At 32.3% G+C, this 21,266-nt stretch overlaps 1 protein-coding gene across 1 annotated transcript in view; it reads right to left on the bottom strand.

Moving 5' to 3' along the window:
- The window catches only part of LRRIQ1 (leucine rich repeats and IQ motif containing 1), a 107,344-nt gene that overhangs the window by 9,712 nt on the left and 76,366 nt on the right, over positions 1 to 21,266 (bottom strand). Inside the window, 3 exon segments of the mRNA XM_054067172.1 lie at positions 4,703 to 4,823; positions 9,660 to 9,720; positions 11,322 to 11,454. Coding sequence (XP_053923147.1) covers positions 4,703 to 4,823; positions 9,660 to 9,720; positions 11,322 to 11,454 — 315 coding nt within the window.

The following is a 21,266-nucleotide window of genomic DNA, read 5'->3' as shown; positions in this document are numbered from 1 at the left end:
TCTTCTGGGCAGACTACTAAACAGGTAAACGCTAAGAAGTTGAACGGATTAGTAAATAAATACCTTCATAATGCATAAAGAAAAAAAGAGAAGTAAAGATTACCAGAAACCCCTCAGTAAAATATGAGCAAAGGCAAAGAGAGAGAGCTTAAAAATGAAATGTTTATTGCACACAGGAAGTTTAGAAATCCTACACAAAAGATCGTAGTTGTGGAACTAAAATGTATAGACATTACTAAAGGAGAAAGGAGCAGGAGAGCTGGAATTTTTTAAAAAAGTGAAGCTCTACAATACACTGCTTAAAAAAGAGTTGAAGACTTTCTAAGGACTCTTGTTATCAAAAGAAAGGATGGCAAAGAAAATCAAGGTGGGGGGTTTGTCAAGTACAAGAATTGAGAGAAAGGTGTAAAAAGGAAAGTGAAATAAAAGTTAGTCTTTTAATTTTTTTCTTTGAGTTTGAAGTCTTTCCGCTGTAAAAAAAGGCATTATTAAATTTCATTAATTTAATTTCACTGACTAACAGAATGGTAAAGTTTGAATTTATCTGAGAAATTAAATTGATTTTTTTTTGTAGTTGAGATAGTATTTATGGACATTTTTTTGAACTAGGGGTTATTAAGGAATGACAGGATTCATATTCAATTTTTTTTCTATTTTCAGGAAAACAGTGTTTTACAGCTATCAAAAGCTTCCTGAAAGAATAGAACTCAGGAAAGAGAAGAATTAAGAATTCTGGGTATTATTTTAAATGATAATTAGAGGCACAGCTCCCATTGCATTTCACTTTTAAATTCTAGTGCTTATAGAAACTGCTGTCAAAATATTGCAGTTCACAACACAAGAAGTACAATGAAAATAAAATTTAAGACTTTCAGAGAGAAGAAAACCACAAAATTATGATGATAGGTAAACAACATAAATATATAGAAGACTCATCTAAAAGTCTAACAGTGGTAGGCCAGAACCAGATTAGTATGACAGAACGGAGTTGATGATTTTCATCAACTCCCAAACTGGACATTGTATAAAAAAATTCATCCTGTCTAGCTAGGTATAAAAAAATAATTACTTAACTTTTAATTCTTGCAAAACATTATGCCCATCCTTACAGCCCGGTGCTAACTTCACTACTAGCATCCAGAAAAGTATTAAAAAACCAAACAAACTAGCAATCCACTCCAGCATTTATGAAGTTATTAAAAATATCAACCAGGACTGATAATTGAATCTTGCATAATTATGACTGTAAACCACCAACCATCATGGCTCATCTATGTGTATTACGGGAAAATTATACATCAGGGAAAAATAACTTTTTTTTCCTGTCTTTTTTTTTACAGAAGCAAGGTAAGTTTATGTGAAAGTGAAAGGCAGAAAGTGTAATCAATAAAAGGTTATCTTAACACACTTACTTTTGCAACTTATTGGCACATGGTTCCACAGAGATTAAGATCTTAGTAGTGGTCAGAAAAGAATGGACAAAATCACCCAAAACAACCCACCACAAAAACCTCACCTCAAGAAACGGAAAAGAAAAAATCGTTATCAGGGAGCATAAAGAAACAACTATGATTTCTGGAAAGTATTATAAACTAGTATGTTTGAGAACAAAATGTACTGACAATTAGTAAGGGCAAGGTTCTAAATTAGATAGGTAACTAATTAGTCCAACTGAACAACTGCTGTTTCTTTAGGTTATATATACTTTTTTTGTTAGTCTTTTTAAATACTGAATTTCACCCACAGTCAGTTTTCCCTTTGAACATATAACACGGAACCACATCAAATACTTTAAGTACACAAATGCTTTCCTTAAACTGAGATGTTCAATGTCCCTAGAATGTCCTTTAGTCTTTAACTGTTTTTGTTTTGTCAAGTGACAGAATTATTTAGTTTAGGAATAATGTACACCATACAGGTTTTCCAGAAAAATATTGTAAATTTGGGTGATAGAAACCTCAAAATTACTTAACCAGGAATTCTAAGAACCTAATCTTGGTAAATAAGATCTACAGAATGCACATCAAAGTTGGGCAGTTCCCCAAAATAGTTCTGAAAATCTAGACTTAGCCTTTCTAAAAAGCTTCTGAATTAAAGAAGAATAAGTTTGAAGCACTGCATGTTTTGTCTCAACAAGAAGCATGATCATTCATGTACAGTCATATTCCCACAGTAGATAAAATGCATTTATTTCAGTATTATATACATTTGAGGGCTTCTTGCGGAAATATATTTAAAAATAATTTATCCTGCATTTTTAGACCTCACTCTTCAGCTTGGAGATTCTCAACAATTTATTGGTACAATTACTGCATTACCAATTATATATTATATATAAGAAATATATATGATACCCCAACTAACACCTCTGTTATACACTAAAATTTCTCAGCTGTATGGCACAGTTTGTTGAAGACTTCCTACCAATAATTAAAAAGAATTCTGAGAAACAATGAGGATTATGGACGTTGCAAAGCAAATCTAGTAACATTTTATTAATTGCAGCTTGCTAAACCATTGAGGTTTAATTCTGCTAAAAAAAGTATTACAAGAAGTTGATTGAACAATTAGTTACAATAGGAGCACCTCTAAGGCCACAGCATCTTTTTTAAGCTCTTCTGTACTACACGTGCAGGCTAACTCAAAAGGAATAAACCTACTAATTGCTAAAATAGTTTATAAAATATTTCATAAAACTAGAAGAGACAACAAAACAGTAAAGTATTTTGTAATTAATACATTATAAATATAGGCAAATCCTAATGCTTTTGGATTAAGGATACCACAGGTCTAATTTATTTTTGATCATTGAAAATCAATAGTATTTGGCGAACAGAACTAACATAATAAACATGTTTATATACTGCATATAAATTGCACAAAGATAATAGTAATGCCTGGGTTTATATATAATTTGCATTACAATTTCATGTATCATCACTGTTTCATTTCTCAAATCATCATTAAAAAATTTACATAGGTGCACATACAGATATGTATATGGAAAGATGTTAAGATCTGGGCCTTTTTTTCCCTACTTCCTGCACTACTGAAAGAAGAATGAATATGTAATTGCAGTGTAGTGGATGCGTATTTTATGAAAATACACATATATTTCCAGACACTGTAAACTATCTCTCCATCTCTCCCATTTCTGACTCTGCCAGTTCATTGTTCTTTCACGCTTTTTTTCTGGTCTCTTCTTTTTGAAGGTATTATACAATGACACTGTCCTTTACTGTTCCCAAGCTCCAAACATAGGCAAGTTCTACATGTCTATCTTCATTGAAATAACTTTTTCTTATTTATTTTTCTGGATGGAGGTATAGTGTAGGTTACAATCTAGATAGTTATTCAAGATATGCATACATTCTGTTCTGAATATATGAACGTAATGATAATTTTGCCATTGGCATCAGCAGCTTAGACTTGTCTCACCTAAATTCAGTATCTTAGCAGCAAGGAATCTCATCTAATTGAAACAATGGGGCTTCATCATTAGCCAATGGAGAGAAACAGGAAAACTCAGGACACAATTCTTTTCTAAGATGGCAGGCAGAAAGAAAGAACCATATTCTTTCTCTAGGGGTGCAATTAACTCAGACTAGGATGATAAATTTTCCTAATTTTAGGAATGTAAATCCAGTGAATAAGAATGGACAAATTTCCCATGTTATTTTTTGCCTGTGGTGGACTAATAAAATGTAAATAAATCTTTATTCCAAAGCCCTTAAAAGGTATGCCAGAAAAATAGAGATATCAAGTATTTTCACATTTTCTTTGAATTTTAATTTGTTTTTCTTCGTAAGTGAAAAGTCAGCATATATGAAAACATAATCAAAAGAAGAAATCCAGCAATATGTATAATTTATGAAATAACCTGATTTCTATTTTGACATAAAGCATTTCAAGACACTCTACTACTTAAAAAGTTTTAGGAATTCAAACACTTTTGCCAAAGTTATTCAATACTGCTTGTATTTTCTGTGACACACATTTTTGGGTTTGGAGTTTTGTTTATTTGGAAAAACCACTGTACATAAATGACAAAATATAGTATGTTATATTATTAAAAAAATTATAACTTGCTTCAGTTATGTTACACAAAATAAAACACTACCATTTTATGACCTTAAGGTATTATTTTTTCATTTTTTTAATAGATATATATATATATAGCTTCTTTTGCTTATTTGTATGATAGTAGAGTGGTAAAAATATAAGGCTTTAAAAGGATCTTCTGCCACTGACCTACAGTAAGATCACTAAGATGCATATACTGCAGCATAATTGGTAATCGACATGACAGAAATCTGCGGCTTGATTAGGATACTTGTTCTGGTAATCATTTAACAAAACATATCTTTTACAAATCTCTTTTAGAAAAAAAAAATGAAGGAGAACACAAAAAACTTGACTCTGTTTCATAGTGCAGAGAAAGGAAAATATTTTAAGAACTCATCAGAAGACATAGTACACGTCACAGGGAACTTCCCACGAGTTAAAATCACAAGAGAAAAGTCTATAGATATTAATGACACAGTTTTCAAACAGAACTGTAGAAAACATATGAAAACATTTTAGATAAGAAAGAAATAGAAAAATAAGCAGCATGCATTATTAGGAACTCCAAGCATGCTCAGTTCCATCTAGCATTTTAAAGTGAACTTTAAAACTGATATAGAAAAAACCCATAACTTACTTGAAGATCTTGCTGAGTGTCTGTGTGGCTGCTTATTTTTTTCTCTGTTCTCAGTCAAAGCACTTCCACTGGCCATGGAAACAAGGTCTAAATCCATGTCTTCTCTGCTTACAGGGCTTGCCTGGAAGCAGTGGGAGAGAATGTACACAACCATGAAACAAAATATAACATTTTCTGAATGTAGCTCACATTACCCCAAATAAACAAACAGGGTCTGTCAAACAACCTTCTTCAAAATGATACCACAATCCTTTATTGTTGCCTGGGCTGAACAAATGCACTATGTCAAAGCATTTTTGTAAATAAGAGCCGATCTTAAAATTGTGGTTTGTGATCTGAGTCAGTGGAACAACAAAAGAAAACATTTTAGTACAGTAATTTTGAAGAAAATCAATCTTGCAGATGCTGATGAAACCTTAAACAGCTTAAGATCACTTACTGACCAGTCTATAATTTAAGTTATAGTTGAATGTCGGGGATGTCATATTGGATTATTTTCTGCAATATTTATGTTTTATCCAGGACATGTATCAGTTCAATCAGTCAAGGGCCCAGTAAGTAATTTAATCTTTTAGGTTTTTGCTAATTAACCATAATCATGAGACAGCATTTTAATTATACTTTAGGTAAGAGCATTATCTTAATTATAAAATTTTAACATCCAGTGGGAGTACATTTTGGCATGAGGCATGTTACCTGCACATAAATATAGCAAAAAAAAAATGAAAGCTTTATTTTATTTTAGAAATAGGTCCTTCTTTTGGGAACATATACTGCAAAAGTTAAAAACATTATGTTGAAAATACCACACACCTTAAATGACAGATTGTTAGTTTTGGAGAAATGGTTCCACATTTATTCAACAAGAACTCCTGTTCCTTGAAATGAAAAGCTATTCAACATCAAAAGCATCTAACAATACTACTGACTGGATACTCAAGGCCAGTAACAAGGATGGAGAAGAAAACACTTGAAGAAGAGTGATCTACAAAATCCACAGTGCAGAGCTCATCAGCTGGAAGTACTGAACATAAGGATATAACTTAAATTTTCTAGTTTCTGGGCCTTCAGAAGACGAGTCCAGGAGGCAGATTAAGTCCTTCCTTTATCTGGGCTGAAAAGCCCCAAATCTTTTCAGAAGCTAAGTGTCTAATTGAGTAGCATTCACGTTTTATAAAATCAATCAAACAAACACACACAGAATAAAAAAGAAAAAATATGCTAATGGTAATGACACCTAACTTTTGCATAATATCATAGTAGCTAGAATGCTCAATCAAGAATCAAGAGACTGAGTCTCAAGTCCTTCCTCAGGGGGGGTTGAAGACTGCAGCTCCCTTTTTCTCAGGAAAATGCCATTCCTACAAAGTTGTAGACTATTCTGGAGGAGACAATCTCCAGATTTCCTGTTCAAACTAGCTCACTGTACCAAGAGCAGCATGACACCAATGCAGACAGGCTTTGTAGTCCGGTCTAACTTAGAGAACTCAAAAGAAATGGAGACCTGTTTCATTTCTTTGTCTTTAGCCAGTCACTGTTTAATGTAAAATTCCTTTAAAAGTTCATGCATTTTAAAACCAACAACTCCAAAGATACAGAGATTTCACGCTCTTCCTTACCAACCGCTTACACTTTGAGCCATCACAGAAAGTTTATCCCTTGTATTCTGAGGCTTGTCTTTTATATGTTTAATAACCATGATTTTAAAGTTTTGCTTTGCAGATGTAGCAGGCAGAATTATCGCTATTAACATCAATATTTTATTTTCTCTTCCACAGCAGAGTCGAGGCACTTCGAACAGAGTAACAGTTTTATCCTGCCAAGTCTCTGTATTTTTTTCTTTAATATTTACAACTGCTCTAAGCTTGTGAGAACGCCGTATGTTCAAAATTTTTAAACAGAAAACTTTTAGTCTTTCTTTAGGAGAAATAATGCAGTAATTGTGATGCTCAGAGAGATTCAGTCCAATACAATTGATCATTCTTCTGATCTAACCTGTTTCACAAGCAGCAGCAGTTTACTGATGTCCCAATTCCAAAAGACCCTGGAGGCCACATTATTTCAAACTAACCTTTCCACTGCATTATTATACAATGCCTATTATCATAGAGTCTGAGGTTTCATCACCTTGTTGACAAAAATATTCAGTTTTATATGCCAGATTGTAATAGGACCATCTGGGTCTCTGATGTAAAATACATTATTTTCTTTCAAATAAAGACTAAGTGTTTTCAACCAATGACAGTCAGAGTAACAGCCAAGTTGTATTAATTAACTAAACTTAATTTCAGGTTTGTAAAGACCTGATTGAAAATCCTCTGAAGCTAATTAAAACCCTCATTTTTACATTTATAGCTTAGGGCAAAAAATTTGGAATAAATTTAAGATAGTGGTACACTTTTTCACAGAGTGCAGTATTGGACTTCCAACTGTAGTGATCATCATATTTAAGTCTTCAGACTTTTTGTCTTTAGTTTTATTACTACAAATCTTTTTTTACCAATTAATTGGAAATTCATTTCAGTGTGAAGGAACTTTTGCCTTGAATACAGCTCTGCATCTGAATATTTATCCATTCCTGTGTTAAATTAACAAAATATTATGTAATCTTCTGAGGTAAAAAGTGCTTTTAAATTCAAGCTATATCGTAATCATTTGGAGATATTGATTAATATTGAAGTGGTTAACTATTTAGTTAACTTAAACTGCATTCAAAGATGAACTAGGAAGTCTATCCTACTTGTCATTCAGCAAAATCATATTAATTTCAAGTGCCCAGATTAAACTGTAAATCGGACTGTTTTCCTAAGCACTTATTAGTAGAAGTAGTAAGAAAAATCATCAAAACAATCAATATTAACGTAATGAAGTCTTAGATTTATTGCAGGTTACTACATAAGGCTTATTCCCCAACGAGAAAGGCTAAGTGTTTAATCCTAATATGCAACCATTGAAATATAATTATGTATCCATGAAAAAAGAATGTCTTAATTCTTGGAATGTGCACAAATATCAGTTAGAAAAATATATTAAACTTGTACTTTCAGAAAGCAAGCTTATGTAACACATACAAATTATGAATCCTATTACTCTAGCAAAGTTTATCATGATATGAATAAACTACTGGAAAAGTCCTGGAATACTTTTCTCCTTTATTTCTCTCTCTTTTTTCTCCCTACTTTCGGATAGTGATTTCAGCTAAGCGTTAACTTCATTTTTGTCAGGATTTCGTAGCTTTTAACTGAATTACCGTGCAGAAGTATTAAGAGTATGTTCCCGTTTCAACCTTTAAAGGTTCAGAGAACCCATATAAATTTTAAAACCATAATTCTCCAGCCGCCTGTGCACAAACCACATCGTTATTTCATTGCCTATATAGTATTGCTTTCTACATTAGAAATACATTTTATTCCTTTTCCTATTTTTTTTGACCTGCTATTGCATTTTTCTCTGTATTTCATTCATGTGCAACAGCTATGTAATTATGTGGCACAGGCTTTGACAATTCCATACCATTGCCAGTTATGTGGGCGCACCACATAATACTGTTGTGGGATTGCAGCAGTATTTTGTGGACAGAACTGCTTCTGTAAATAAGATACAATCTACCTATGTGCATATATGCTTACCAATAATTACATAATGTGTAATTTAGATAACATTATTAGATTATGATTTGCTCAAATTAGAGCAATTATTGTTTTAGACTTTACCTAACAAATAACTACTCGTGCTGCTCCAACTGAAACCCACAACGGTCGCCTGGTTCATAATTTCAGCCACTAAACTTTAACAGCAACCTAAGAATTGGACACAGCCGACATCAGAGAAAAATCTTTGACAAAATATAACTAGGAGAAAATAGAAATAGTAACTTCTAAATCTTAAAAGCACTTTTTCAACAGTGAATTTTAGAGGAATTTATGGAAGGGTTTCCAAAAACATGCATATTGCATAGCTAGTGAAGCTAAGGAAGACCGAGGTTAGAAAGGGCCAAAATTGCTCAGAGTACAGAATGAGGCATATGACATATCAGCTAACTGGCAAATACTGGTAAATACTTTCAACATTTTACATTATGTATATGAATGCAAGACACTAATTCTGTGTATTTTGTAAGCTTTTGCCCTATTTTTTTAACATCCACATAATTATATCAACAAGAATATGGGTCATCTGGCAAGAAAATCTGTAGTGTGTAATATATTATAAATTGGCCTGTAGGCACCATAACGCTGCTCACTATCAAAGGAATTTTTGAGTGTCTCTGACACTGAGTCTTTTCATTTTGTAAATCTCCAGATTGTTAAACTGCTTATATTCCCCCTCCTGTCAACCTACAAAACTACGCATTTCAGAACATTTTTTTTAAAGCTGCAAAGAAAAGAATGAATCATGAAAAGAGTAGATGACATTTTATGATGTAAAAAACTATAGAAAAGAGATTGTAGGAATGCCTGATTTTTTTGAACTGTTTTTAATAACGCCACTGTGTTAATATACTAATCCAACTTACTATCTTCTAATATATGACAGAGTAGGCATATTAGAATAATTTAGACATGTGACTTACAGAATTTAAGAAAATTTAAACTGATTGACAGGAATACATGTGTTCAGTTAATAATTTAATTATTTCTGAACCATTTTAAATTTTTTAAACATTTTTTGAAAGGTTATTTTGGAAATTTAAAAAACATGCAGTAACATTCGATGTCTTAAAAACAAAACCCGTAGTAAATTATTAAACTAGAACTCTATGTACACACATGGGTTCTTGTGCCCAAATATTTTCTTCTGATCTCCATCAACAGGTGACTGGATTGCCAAATAGAGACAACATTAAAGAATTAAATCAGAAAAATCTCCTGGTTGCTTTTACACCAAGTGTGCATTTGAAAACACCATCAAGGCATATCTGAATTCTGCAAAACCCCACAAGTAAACGAGTTCTTACCACAAGTTGTACTTGTCTGCTGTCAGATATTGCAGGATCTAACTCAGGCAAAAAACGACAGCTGGGAAAAATGCAGAATAAAAATATCAATAAATCCCACTGTATTGGGTTCACTAAAATGGACAGAATATTTTCCTGGGAACACTGCTGCTTAAGTAGAATTGATACTATTTAAAATAATTCCATGCTTAGAATGTATTGAAGTAATTAATATTACTTGATAATGTTAAAATATCAAAGTAATATTAAAATATTTCTGCTTATATTAATAATCAATAAATTATTCACAACTAACATTGTTTTTTCCTATGACAGAATACTAATTTTAAAATATAAATGTCAGTAAATGCAACCATGCATGATTTTTTGCTTGACATAAATCATAGCCAAATCAGGTGTCACATTACTTTTACATAAGAATTGTTTTCTTATGTAAAATTTATGTAGAATTGTTTTTTTACATAAAATTGTTTTCTGTTACATAAATATATCAGCTGCTCTAGTCTACCAGCGATGTTCAAATAGAGATAAGTGTAACTTTTGCCACATTCAAAAACACCATCATAATCTTAAAAAGTTAGAACAAATACCAGTGCACAGCACACACTTATAAAGGTAATATAATATCATTAAAAAAAATCTTTTATAAATTTCTGGTTCTTCTTACTTTCAAACATCATGACATCTTCTGTTCCAGTGTTTTCATTCAAATTAAAAATCATCACAGCTATCTTAAAAAAAAATTTGGAGTACTTCTCTATTATGGAACATGACTGACAGATAAATGCTTTCTAAGGAATATGTGCTGCATATAATTCCTACAGTCATTGATACAATTTAGAAATGTGGAATATTTTTCCATACAGAACGCAACAACATGCAGCCCATTTCATTACAAATGAAATACATTGTTAATGAAAATACAGTTAAAATGTAAATCCATTGCTTGTCTACTGACACTCTGTTTGCTTTTATTAGAGGTGCTTGGCATTGTGTCCACTAATGACTTCACTAAGATATCAATGGTATATATTGAATTTATGACCAAAATATACTTACTAAGTCTTCATATAAGTTTAGGGAATGAGACTAATCTTGTGTTTAATTATATTGATATTTTACCTGTTTAATAACCAAAATTAAATATAGAATGAACATGTTTACAACATTTTACTAAAGTATACCATGAAGATGTAAAAGCTGGGTTTATGTTTTGAAGGTAAAATATGAATATATGCTATCTAGCTAAAAAGTAGGATTCTTCCTTCCTTTATTAAGTCTAACAATATAGGTTATGTTACAGTTAATCTAATTACATAAAACCAAAACACATACCAATAAACTTATAAAAGATATGACAAACAAGCACTTTTTTTCTATAGTCTTTACGATATAAAAACCACTGCATTGGTAGTGTAAAGCTATGTAGACATTTATAATAAGATTCTGAACTTTGTGTCATTTCATTATCAATGTGGAAGAAGTATCTGTACAATGACTACTTAACCAAATCTAAAGGGCACCACGTTTGGGACCCGGAAATATGGTGTGCTGTCTGCTGGTTACAAAGTCATGTTTGTTTTAGAACTATTAAGCTAAGGTTTCACCTTACAAGATAAATTTAAAATAAAAAAGAATCTAATTTAAAGGCAATGACCTCACCACTTCATATTTTTGGAACTGGCTGCTTCATAATCCAAAAGCTGTGTATGAAGCCATTGGTATGTAAGGTCTTTTCTCCTTTGCGATTTCTCATCCAAAGTAGTATCCAGCTGAGAAAATTCTTCTTCTTTACCTGGGGAGGAAAAAAGATACTCTTGTCATTCACTATTATTTTAAAATATCAGTTTTTTAAGATTCCCTAGACAAACTTTGACTATATTGCCTTTTACAAAAGAGAAAAGGCAATTTTACTTCCTTTTCTGGCCTTCTGAATAAAGTTATTTTTATTGGGAAATAAAATTCACCTTTATTCTAAAATATATTTGGAAATACATATTATACATAAATTGCTTGCCACAGCACCTGTGAATGTGCCTTACTGTCCTATCTCCATGCTTAAAAATACACACTTATGTATATTTATAATTCTATTTACCTACCTATAAGGTAAAACAAATCACCATTATATGCCAGAGCAGATGCATGGCAATCTTATTTCTCTGATCTATCTTTTAATGATGTGATTTATTTCACACTTTAATGGCAGTTTCTGATTCTAGATTTCAAAGCAATCATATACACAAATAAAGTAATTTTTCAAAAATCACTACCTACTTTTGGACCACAAAAGACACCTAAACCCAAAGTATTAAATAGCACAATTACAATAAAAACCTGCACAATTCTAGAGATCATTCAAGTTTTGGGACCATCAGACATGTTTTGAAGCATAAAGAATAGGATAGCAGAATTGGAAGGTGCTGATTAATCCTTTTTTTACTTTAAAGACTCTTCTTTCTCTCGGTGACAGGTAAATTAGCAACACTTGAATTTGCTTAGTAAACTAGGAGCATACCTGGCCTTTTGCACTGAAAACAGCAAAAAACGCAGGTCACTCCACTTTGTATCAAGTCCATTTGCCCACTATGAATGATTTCACTATCAATAATTATAAAATGAGGGGAGGGGAGGCCTGTCAGAACTACCTTTGAGGTTAATAGTTTCCTCATATCTTAAGCTTTCATAGCTTTTTAGTTTTCATTCATCATTTGACAACATAAACTGAAGTTACAGGCTGTTCAACAGCTCACCCTTGTAAAAGGTGTGCTACATTATTTGTAGTATTCTTCAAACTTTTCATTCTGAGAAAATCATGATTTACTCTGTATAAGCTGCAAAAATAGTTCCTCACTTGCATTTTTCCCAGCTTTACAATAAACTCATTGCTTTAATCTTTTAGGTCAGAGACAATATTGTTAAAGTATCATGGCTTCTTACTTTAGAGTCTGAAATACAAATGTCTGTTGTTTGTGCTCTTGATTTATGTCAGTATAGAGAATGCCTATTCAAAACAAATCCATTCTTCAGGCTGAATGTGTTCAATTGCAAATCCATAAGTGTTATTATCCTATCAAAATCAGACAACATCTTCCTCCAGAATATGAAGTCATACATGTCTTGCTAACGATTCACAGACTAGGACTTAGGCAGAGGAATTTATTCTCACTTTTGTAAAGAATGTCCATTTGCCTCCTTAGGAAGATAGAAAATTAAAAGCTTAGATGGAAAGCCACTATATCTACCTAAATAAGGTTTGCTGAAATACAACTGTTTTATTTAATATAATTTCTTTATTTTTATTTCTTTTTGCATAATTATGGAAACAAGAAAGTGTCCAGGATAAAATACACATAATAATATTAAACAGAGTATTCTTGTTCCATATTAATGTTAACAGCAGCTTTTTTTTCTCAAATGGGCAGACACTGCTCAATAATTTGTTGAATAATAATCCTACAGGAAATTGTATTCTATTTTAGTTGGAACATATCCATATTTTTATTTTTTAATAGTAACATGTCTCTTCAATTCTTATGAAAAAATACTATGTTATAAATTAAAACACAGTATTACCATTTTTCTGTTTCACTTATGAATGTCATGTGTTTGAGGATCTGGTGTATCTGTATCATTAACATGCATTTGCTTGATAGCTTTGTTAAATTAGGGCTCTGGGTTTTTTAAAAACCTGGACCTAATTTTGTAGAAGTACTAACACTCACAAATTCCACAGAAGTTCCAAAGAGCTGTAAGCATTCTGCATCTTTGAAATGGATCAGACCTATAATCTCTAATTGTTAAACCCAGAAAACTCTTAGAATATCAAAGAATAAAGGAATACATCAAAGAAGGCAAAGGTCCATCAAAAGCCAAATTAATCACAGAGGTATTTAAAGTATTGTACCCTCATTAGTTTATCAATTCTAAGCTTTCGATTTTTTTTTTTTTTTTTTTTTTACATGACACACACGTTAATAATTTAAGATTGGAATAGTCTTACATTTGGCATTAATACAGTAATGATTTTTAGGTGTCGCTAATAAATCATTCACACACATACTGTGCACTTAAACCAGATCCAATGCAGCTTTCAGGGGCAGCTACTGCCATTTTTCTACAGAATATGGGCATCTAAGTAGAGAGAATTTATTCAGAACAGGCTGGGCATCTGCAATGTCCTTGGAATGGAACACTACTGGAAAATAACAAATTCTTTTCTAGGTCCTGGAATCAATGTGCAAACCCATACAGAACCGGAACTTTGAGATCCAGGAAAACATAATTATCTGTCTGTCAAATTCGTTTGCTGGGCACGCTCTGAGACCGCACAACTCATGTTCAGTTTAAAATATGAATGTTACTTATGTATTTTAAATTAGACTATCTCTGGATAATCCATTGAGTAAGTTAAATGAGAAGGGCTAAGAATCCATGAACTACTTCTGGTGAGGTGCTCTAAGTTCTAAATAGAGTCAATTTTCTTCTCACAGGTTTTTCTTCAAGCCTGATGCATCTTGTGAGCTCAGCTGTAGCAGTTGCACAAATGGTGATTTAATTCACTTCAAAACTTTCTTCATACAGAGTACAATACCAATAAAGTAAGAGACTAAGAAAACTAAGACCTACAATGTGAAAGAAAGGCTTGGAATTTCTACAGCATTCTAAGTTTTCCTCCCTTAATATAAAAAATATGTGACCAGAGTTAATCTTCTCAATATGTATTCTGGAAATGGTTCTCTTAATGTAGGGAAACAAGTAGCTGAGCTTGGGTATAAAATTCATACCTATGCTACTAATACATTGAAATTTTCCTTATCTGTTAGTATTCTGGTATACATTTCTGATCGCCAATATATATGTATGAGGGTGAGTCTATGCATGAGTGTACAAACTCCAGGAAAAGATTATTCTTAATGAAAACTGAAAGTATATATATAGCCTGCAAGATTTTTTTAATTTCCCCCATGAAATTCCCTTCTATAAAATTATGTTATAGAATCATAGAATCATTTAGGTTGGAAAAGACCTTTAAGATCATTGAGTCCATGATTTAATACACATTAACAAATAATCAACCTGAAGTCCAACTTTTTCTCATTTACTCCTTACGTTAGTCAACGAAGAAAATGGCGTTATTTCTGTCACAATCTGTATAAGACACACAGAACAGAAAGCAAGAACAATAAGAGCAATAACATTGCTACCAAGGCAAGAAACTGAAGAATATGGAAACAGACAGAAAAATAACAATAAAAAAGCCACAGCATCACTTCCTAGCTTCACCCCCAAACCATCCAGAAATTTACAGCAGAGTGTAAGAGAAATGAATTTCTTCTCTTCCACTAAACACTTGACACATTTGTCAGAAGTCTACTTTGTAGGAAGTCACTAAGTACACCTAAGCATTACATAGCCATCTCTACATGCCTCAAATACTTGGTTTGGAAATGGAATAGGATTTATATTAGTCTTTAGCATGTTTACAGGTATTCAGTGAACATATTTATATTAGAAATATATATAACACTTCCAGGCAGTTGGTAGTATCATGTGGCAGTAATTGATAGAGTTTTTTTCAATCAAAATTGTCGTATCTCCAGATAATATTTATCTACAACACATACTTGACAGTGAAACACATATATGATACATATGTGATAACACGTATATGATAGTGAAACACCTTAAAAACAGAGAAATTTGCTTGTGGCATAGCTATACTATACAGATTGGTTAATTTTAATGTTAATTTTCCATCTAAGTAAATACTGACCAAATAAATTTCCATCTTGAGGACTAGAATCGATGAAATAAAAATTATAGCAGTGTCTGAGTGAGTTCACAGATGAACAAAAGATGAAATAGAGTTTTTTTCACAAGACCACCACATCAGGCCATGACATACAAAATTTCTTGATGAATAAAAATGCTTTATCAATCACATCAGAATGAGTTTTGAACTTGGAAGTGCTGATAAACACTCGAGGCCATGTCTTACAAAAATTCTAAAAGCAATTAGTAAAAGTAATTTTAGTAACACTAAAACTTGTGTGCTCTTTCTTTAACAGGTATGTCAGATTTTTTTCAGACTATAAACAAAGTCTACTATACTACCATTCCATCTGCAAACTTTCTTCACTTCTCTTCGTCTGCTACTGTAATTTTCTCCTTTTTACCACATGACTGTTCCTGACCTCACGCTCATTCTTCCTGTTCTGAATCCAGGTATTCATCACACTTTCAATTAAGACCATAGTCTTTATTTTGGCTATCCTTTGGCTATCTTTTTTCTTATTTCTATTTTTTTTGCAGTCTTTTGCACTGTGCTCTGTTTCTGGGTAATTAACACCAGTAATAAAGGTTCACGTACTTAGTTCATTCTGCCGCAGTGGTTACCACATTTCAGCCTATGCTTTCTGTTCTCTCTTTGATGTTTTATTATTAGATTATGTAGAAGCTGAACCCCTTCATTAAGATTCCTAAACCACTGAAACTGTACAAATTTCAGCTTCTGAACTCAAGGAAAACAGGATTTCATACTTGGGCCTTCCCACATATTATTTTCTATTTTGCTACTTGTTCCTGCCTCTGCAGAATACGCCACTACTACTTTTTATCAGTAGCAATCAGTAGTTATCCCTAGTTATGCTCAATTTGTTCCTTTCCCCACAATGAGGCAAATTCAAGTTTTACTTAATCTTCAATGGTGCATTTTTAAGATATCTCATTTTAAGTTATTTCTCCCTATATACATCACAACAGTACCGATGAAATTCTCCCAGTATTTCCTGATTACTGAACCTCTTTCATTGCAACCCTCTGATCACACAAATGTATTGCAAACTACTACTCCATATTAAATTGCTTATGCCTTTTACTCTTCTTGTGAACATGGTACGTTTTCCTTTGAATTGCTTCATAAGCTTCACTTTCCTGGCACTGCCTTCAAAGCAGCATTAAACACTGTTCCTTCCAATTTATCCAACTTCTGGAACTTTTACAGGTTGTCACTACTTTCTGTAAGCCTTCATTTACGTTAAACACAATTTCTCATTTAACATCTATAATTTCCTTCACAACAATGTCAGTTTCATATTCTGTATTACCTAAGACACAAAACAACTTTCTGAGTTGATCTATAAACCTAAAGAAATATTTCACCTGAGGTGTGTACAGGAAGCTGACACATATACAATTGCTGATTTCATTTTTTGCTAAATTATGACTGCTCTGGACTGATTCAGGCAGTGAATCTTCGGATAAAAACTTGAGGATCTATTTGGGGAGAGATATAGGGATTGAATAGTGGAGGACTAATAACAGCAATAATCACAGAATCACACAGAATCACAAGGTTGGAAAGGACCCATTGGATCATCGAGTCCAAACATTCCTAACACTCCCTAAACCATGTCCCTAAGCAAATAATGTAAGAATAGGTTGCTTGGGTCAATTAAAAATAAGTCATAAAGACAGGAAGAAAAAAATAAAGGAACAGTAGTACCACACTGGTTTAATACTGGTCCACATTATGTAATAAATCATATGAGATTCCCTTGACCACCATATAAAGAATTATTCATATCAAGGAAATATTCAGCAAAATTAGTTTATTTCTTCCAAATGCGACAGCAGTCTGGAATTAAACATACAGTTATGGTTATTTATTTTAACCTCAGTGAAGGACAAAGGCCATATGAATTTTTCACTGTAGAAAAGCAGAAGAAAAAGCATGAGAATAGATGGCACAAACATTTGGCAATGTTAAGATTCTAACTTCCTTGAAAACTGGAAATGCAAATATCACACTCTAGTGACTGAGTCTATGATTTTGCATTTATTAATTTTTTTGATTAATTGCTACATGATTCCACTCAGTGGAGTGTATCAGCTGCTCTGGCTATTTTTGTTTGAACTGAGGCAAATATTGAAGGCATCCAAACAAGAAGCTCTTCAGCCCCAGTACGGTGGACTCCTTTACTGTGACAGTAGTACAATAAGCGGCATTACTACTAGGACACCCAGAAATTATGCATTAATGCTGTGGTGAAAGGGAAAATAGACTGTATTTTTACTCAGGAATAAATGTAAAACAAACAACAAGAGATAGGATAAAGTGTACATATAAAGAAAATGTTAGTATTTCAGCATCTATCTACACACAGAGACACACAGAGACACAGATGCACACCTAACTTCCTCAGTTTCCCAAAACTTGAAGAGATAGAAATTAAATTACAACTAAGAACAACAGACTAACATCTCCCGGTCCAGCTACCCAAGGGCAGACTTTTTATGTACAGATTGGGAAACAATATGAAATAAACTCATGTTTGAAAAAATGAAGTTGGGTCCTTCTTAAAAAAAGAAAAAAAAACCCCAAACCCAAAAATCCACCCCAAATTCCAACTCTATAAAAATGGAGAAACTACAGGGATGATATCCCACCCACATGCACACAAAGAGATGAGTTCCTGATGTAAACTTCCTGCAATCAGCACTCTTCAAAACCCACTCAGGCTTTTACAAGTTGAAAAAGCACATAAAACCCCCTCATAGTACTATGCTGTATTTTTACTTATTCTTCTATATATTCTCCTACAAACTACCTGCTTCAACCACCCACTATGGGCAAATTTCATCAACAGCGCTGCTGAGGTGTATATTTAGATTATACTGAAGGGTTACTCAGAGATATTTAGACAGTCAAGTACCTTGAAGAACCAAAGAAATCAAAAACTAGTAAAAAATATTTTTAAATGGTATGTTCAGTGTTTCCATTTTTAATTATCCATTAGTAAATGGAAGGAATAAATAAGATGGAAATAGATTGAACATATTTTGTTTATCCTTACTGCATATGTTTTCACATATTTTCTGTCACATCCCTCAAATCTGCATGGTACAGACTCTCTCTCTCTAGTTTTTCTTATTATCTTCAGGAATGAAGAAATCCCCTAATGGTGAATTTTCTCTACTGCAAATAGGAATGGATTTTATATTGCTCAGGATAAAATTAAGAGGTATAACATCAAAATCTGTTTTTACAGAATCTTTCTATGTATTTTATTTCTACAAATTCCTAGTTCTTAAGAGTAAGTGACAGAAACAATCAAGAATTTGAAAAGAAGTGTTTTGTTGCTCAGTAGTGAAACAGTATTCCCAAGTAAGAAAAGGTTATCACTTTGCATGGAGTCCAAAACAGAAAAATGCCTTTCTCTATATTCAAGAAACCAAGAAAAATTATTTAGGACAACAGGTCCTCCAAAGGTATTCTTAAAAAAACAAATAAAAAGGAATGTTTTCTGAGAGAGCGGGAGGTCTAACTACTATGTTGTCTCCTATCAAGAAGGCAAAAAATACAACATACAATAAATATTATTGAGTGTGACAATCATTAACTCAGGTTTTGTTTGTAAAGAAGGACTTAAAAGTGCAAGAAAGGTACAGAAAAAACCAAAATCTACAAAAGATTTATTCAAAATAAAAATTTGAGGTTTCTGTGTGACAAGAAGATACACCAAGTACTAAAACAAAAATCATTACATAGGAGCAACATGAAGTAATTAACATTTTCAATTTGTATCACAGCTTAGGAATGTGTATTATAAAAGTCTTTGTTCTGTTTACTCCTGTGAATAAACATTTTTTCTAGATAGTCATCTGATTTATATATAAACTTGTTTTTAAGTACTCATGTTCACCAACACATACGTTGTACACGAGTACCCTGTGTGACTGGTACTTATCAGTGCAGAGTAACATAGAGAGTGAAATAATGAAATTATTTTATTTATGTCCACATAGTAGTTCAGTTATGAACACCTATGAATTGGTTATGTATTCTATCTACTATGTATGCAAATAATTTTCAATTTAAAAGTGTTTCATTTTTTATGGGTGAAACTATTTGTGGCTTACTTTCTGATGTTGACTTGAATACCTGCTGGTATTTGATCAAGGTACTGTGACAACAATTAAGAGCTTTGTCAGTGCAGTAATGCATAGCAGCGGAACTACTCTACATTGTCAAATATACAAATAAACTCTACACAGATTAAGTGCAAGGCTGCTGGTTAATTTACTTTATAGTAAAACCCAGAGGTACCACTGAAGATCAGGCCTGTCATTATGCCAAACACTGTAAAAACAAGGCTTGATTTAATGCTCATTGAATTAAATGCAAATAAAGTCTCAGAAAGATATGCATCTTTTTCTTGACTCTACATCTAAAGTGAGTTAATCCCCAAGTGTGTACAATTCTTATATATTTATATCCAGCTTAAAAATAATCATAAATACAAAACTTATGAGTGACTACAAATAAATACATACAGAAAAGTACTAATTCTTATTAAATTATACTTAATTGGTTGATACATCATGGAAGAAAATAATGTGAAATTCCAGTGTCTTATGGATCTATTAAAAAAAAGAAGATAATTTCATTTGTAAAGAAGGACAGGTAAAAACCAAATGAAACCCACAATTTGTCTACAAGTTGCTCCAGGTTAATTCTTAATTCATATGGCCTAAAGAGCTTAGTATTTTACAGATTTCTTGATTAATTGGACTGAAATTTTCAGATTGTAAGTACATGAAAAATGCAATAATTGAAACAGTATATAATTCTACAGAAAACAGCACATATATAAGAGTATTCAGCCTCATAGGAACTGAACTAACTTCATTATATGGATTTTGGATTAGTTATAGTTACAATGGCACATTTTTTTCTATCCATGCAGAGAAAGTTCGAATGATTAACCTAAATGAATGAAGAAATCAGAGTTGCAAAAGGAATAAATTAGCCCTGACCGCTCCTGTTCTTCTGTAGAATTTTGCTTAGACCTTTATTTAAATTCATTTTATTTATGATAAGAATGAAAAAAAACCAGTTCTGTTACTGAACATAACTTAAGCTTTCTTAAATTTGATTACAAATGTTTTATTCTTAGAGTAGGTGTGTTTAAATTAGTTTCTTTTTTACTACTTTTCAGCTAAACTTGCTACCAAACTCTCCAACTCATTCACATATACAAATACATATACATATGTTTATATGTAAATATATGTATATACATATGTTTATATGTAAATATATATATAATTTGTTTGAAAGGAGGGAATAAGTTAAATGCCATGGTGATTCTGCATAGGCGAATTTGCCTCATGTGCATTCTGTTTATATTTACAGTATCTTTCAAGGCACCCATAACTAATTAACTTAAATGTATACTTTGTTTTACCCGTTGCCTAACAACAGGTAAAACAGTTGTCCATTCCTGACTTTGTTTGTTTGCAGCCACTTAGCTGAGCTCCTGCAAACAGCACAGGAACTTGCAGAGTATTAAGGTCTGATTCAAAAAGAGTGAAACCCCATAGATTTCAATTAGGTAAGCAAACTCCCACTTGAGATTAAGGAACTTCAATAGCTACTCTTACTATTTACTCCAGAAGAAACAACCGTAGGGACTAAATTAAGATATTAAAATTTTATTATCTCACATATGAATTTGTAAAAAAAGAGACTATATATATATATATATATATTATTTAACTGGCCAAACCAAGATTTTACTTCCACTGTAACAGCCGCTGTCA

This window comes from Cuculus canorus, chromosome 1 (assembly GCF_017976375.1).
Source record: "Cuculus canorus isolate bCucCan1 chromosome 1, bCucCan1.pri, whole genome shotgun sequence".
NCBI classification, from domain to species: Eukaryota; Metazoa; Chordata; class Aves; order Cuculiformes; family Cuculidae; genus Cuculus; species Cuculus canorus.
This window is presented reverse-complemented; position numbering and strand designations above follow the sequence as displayed.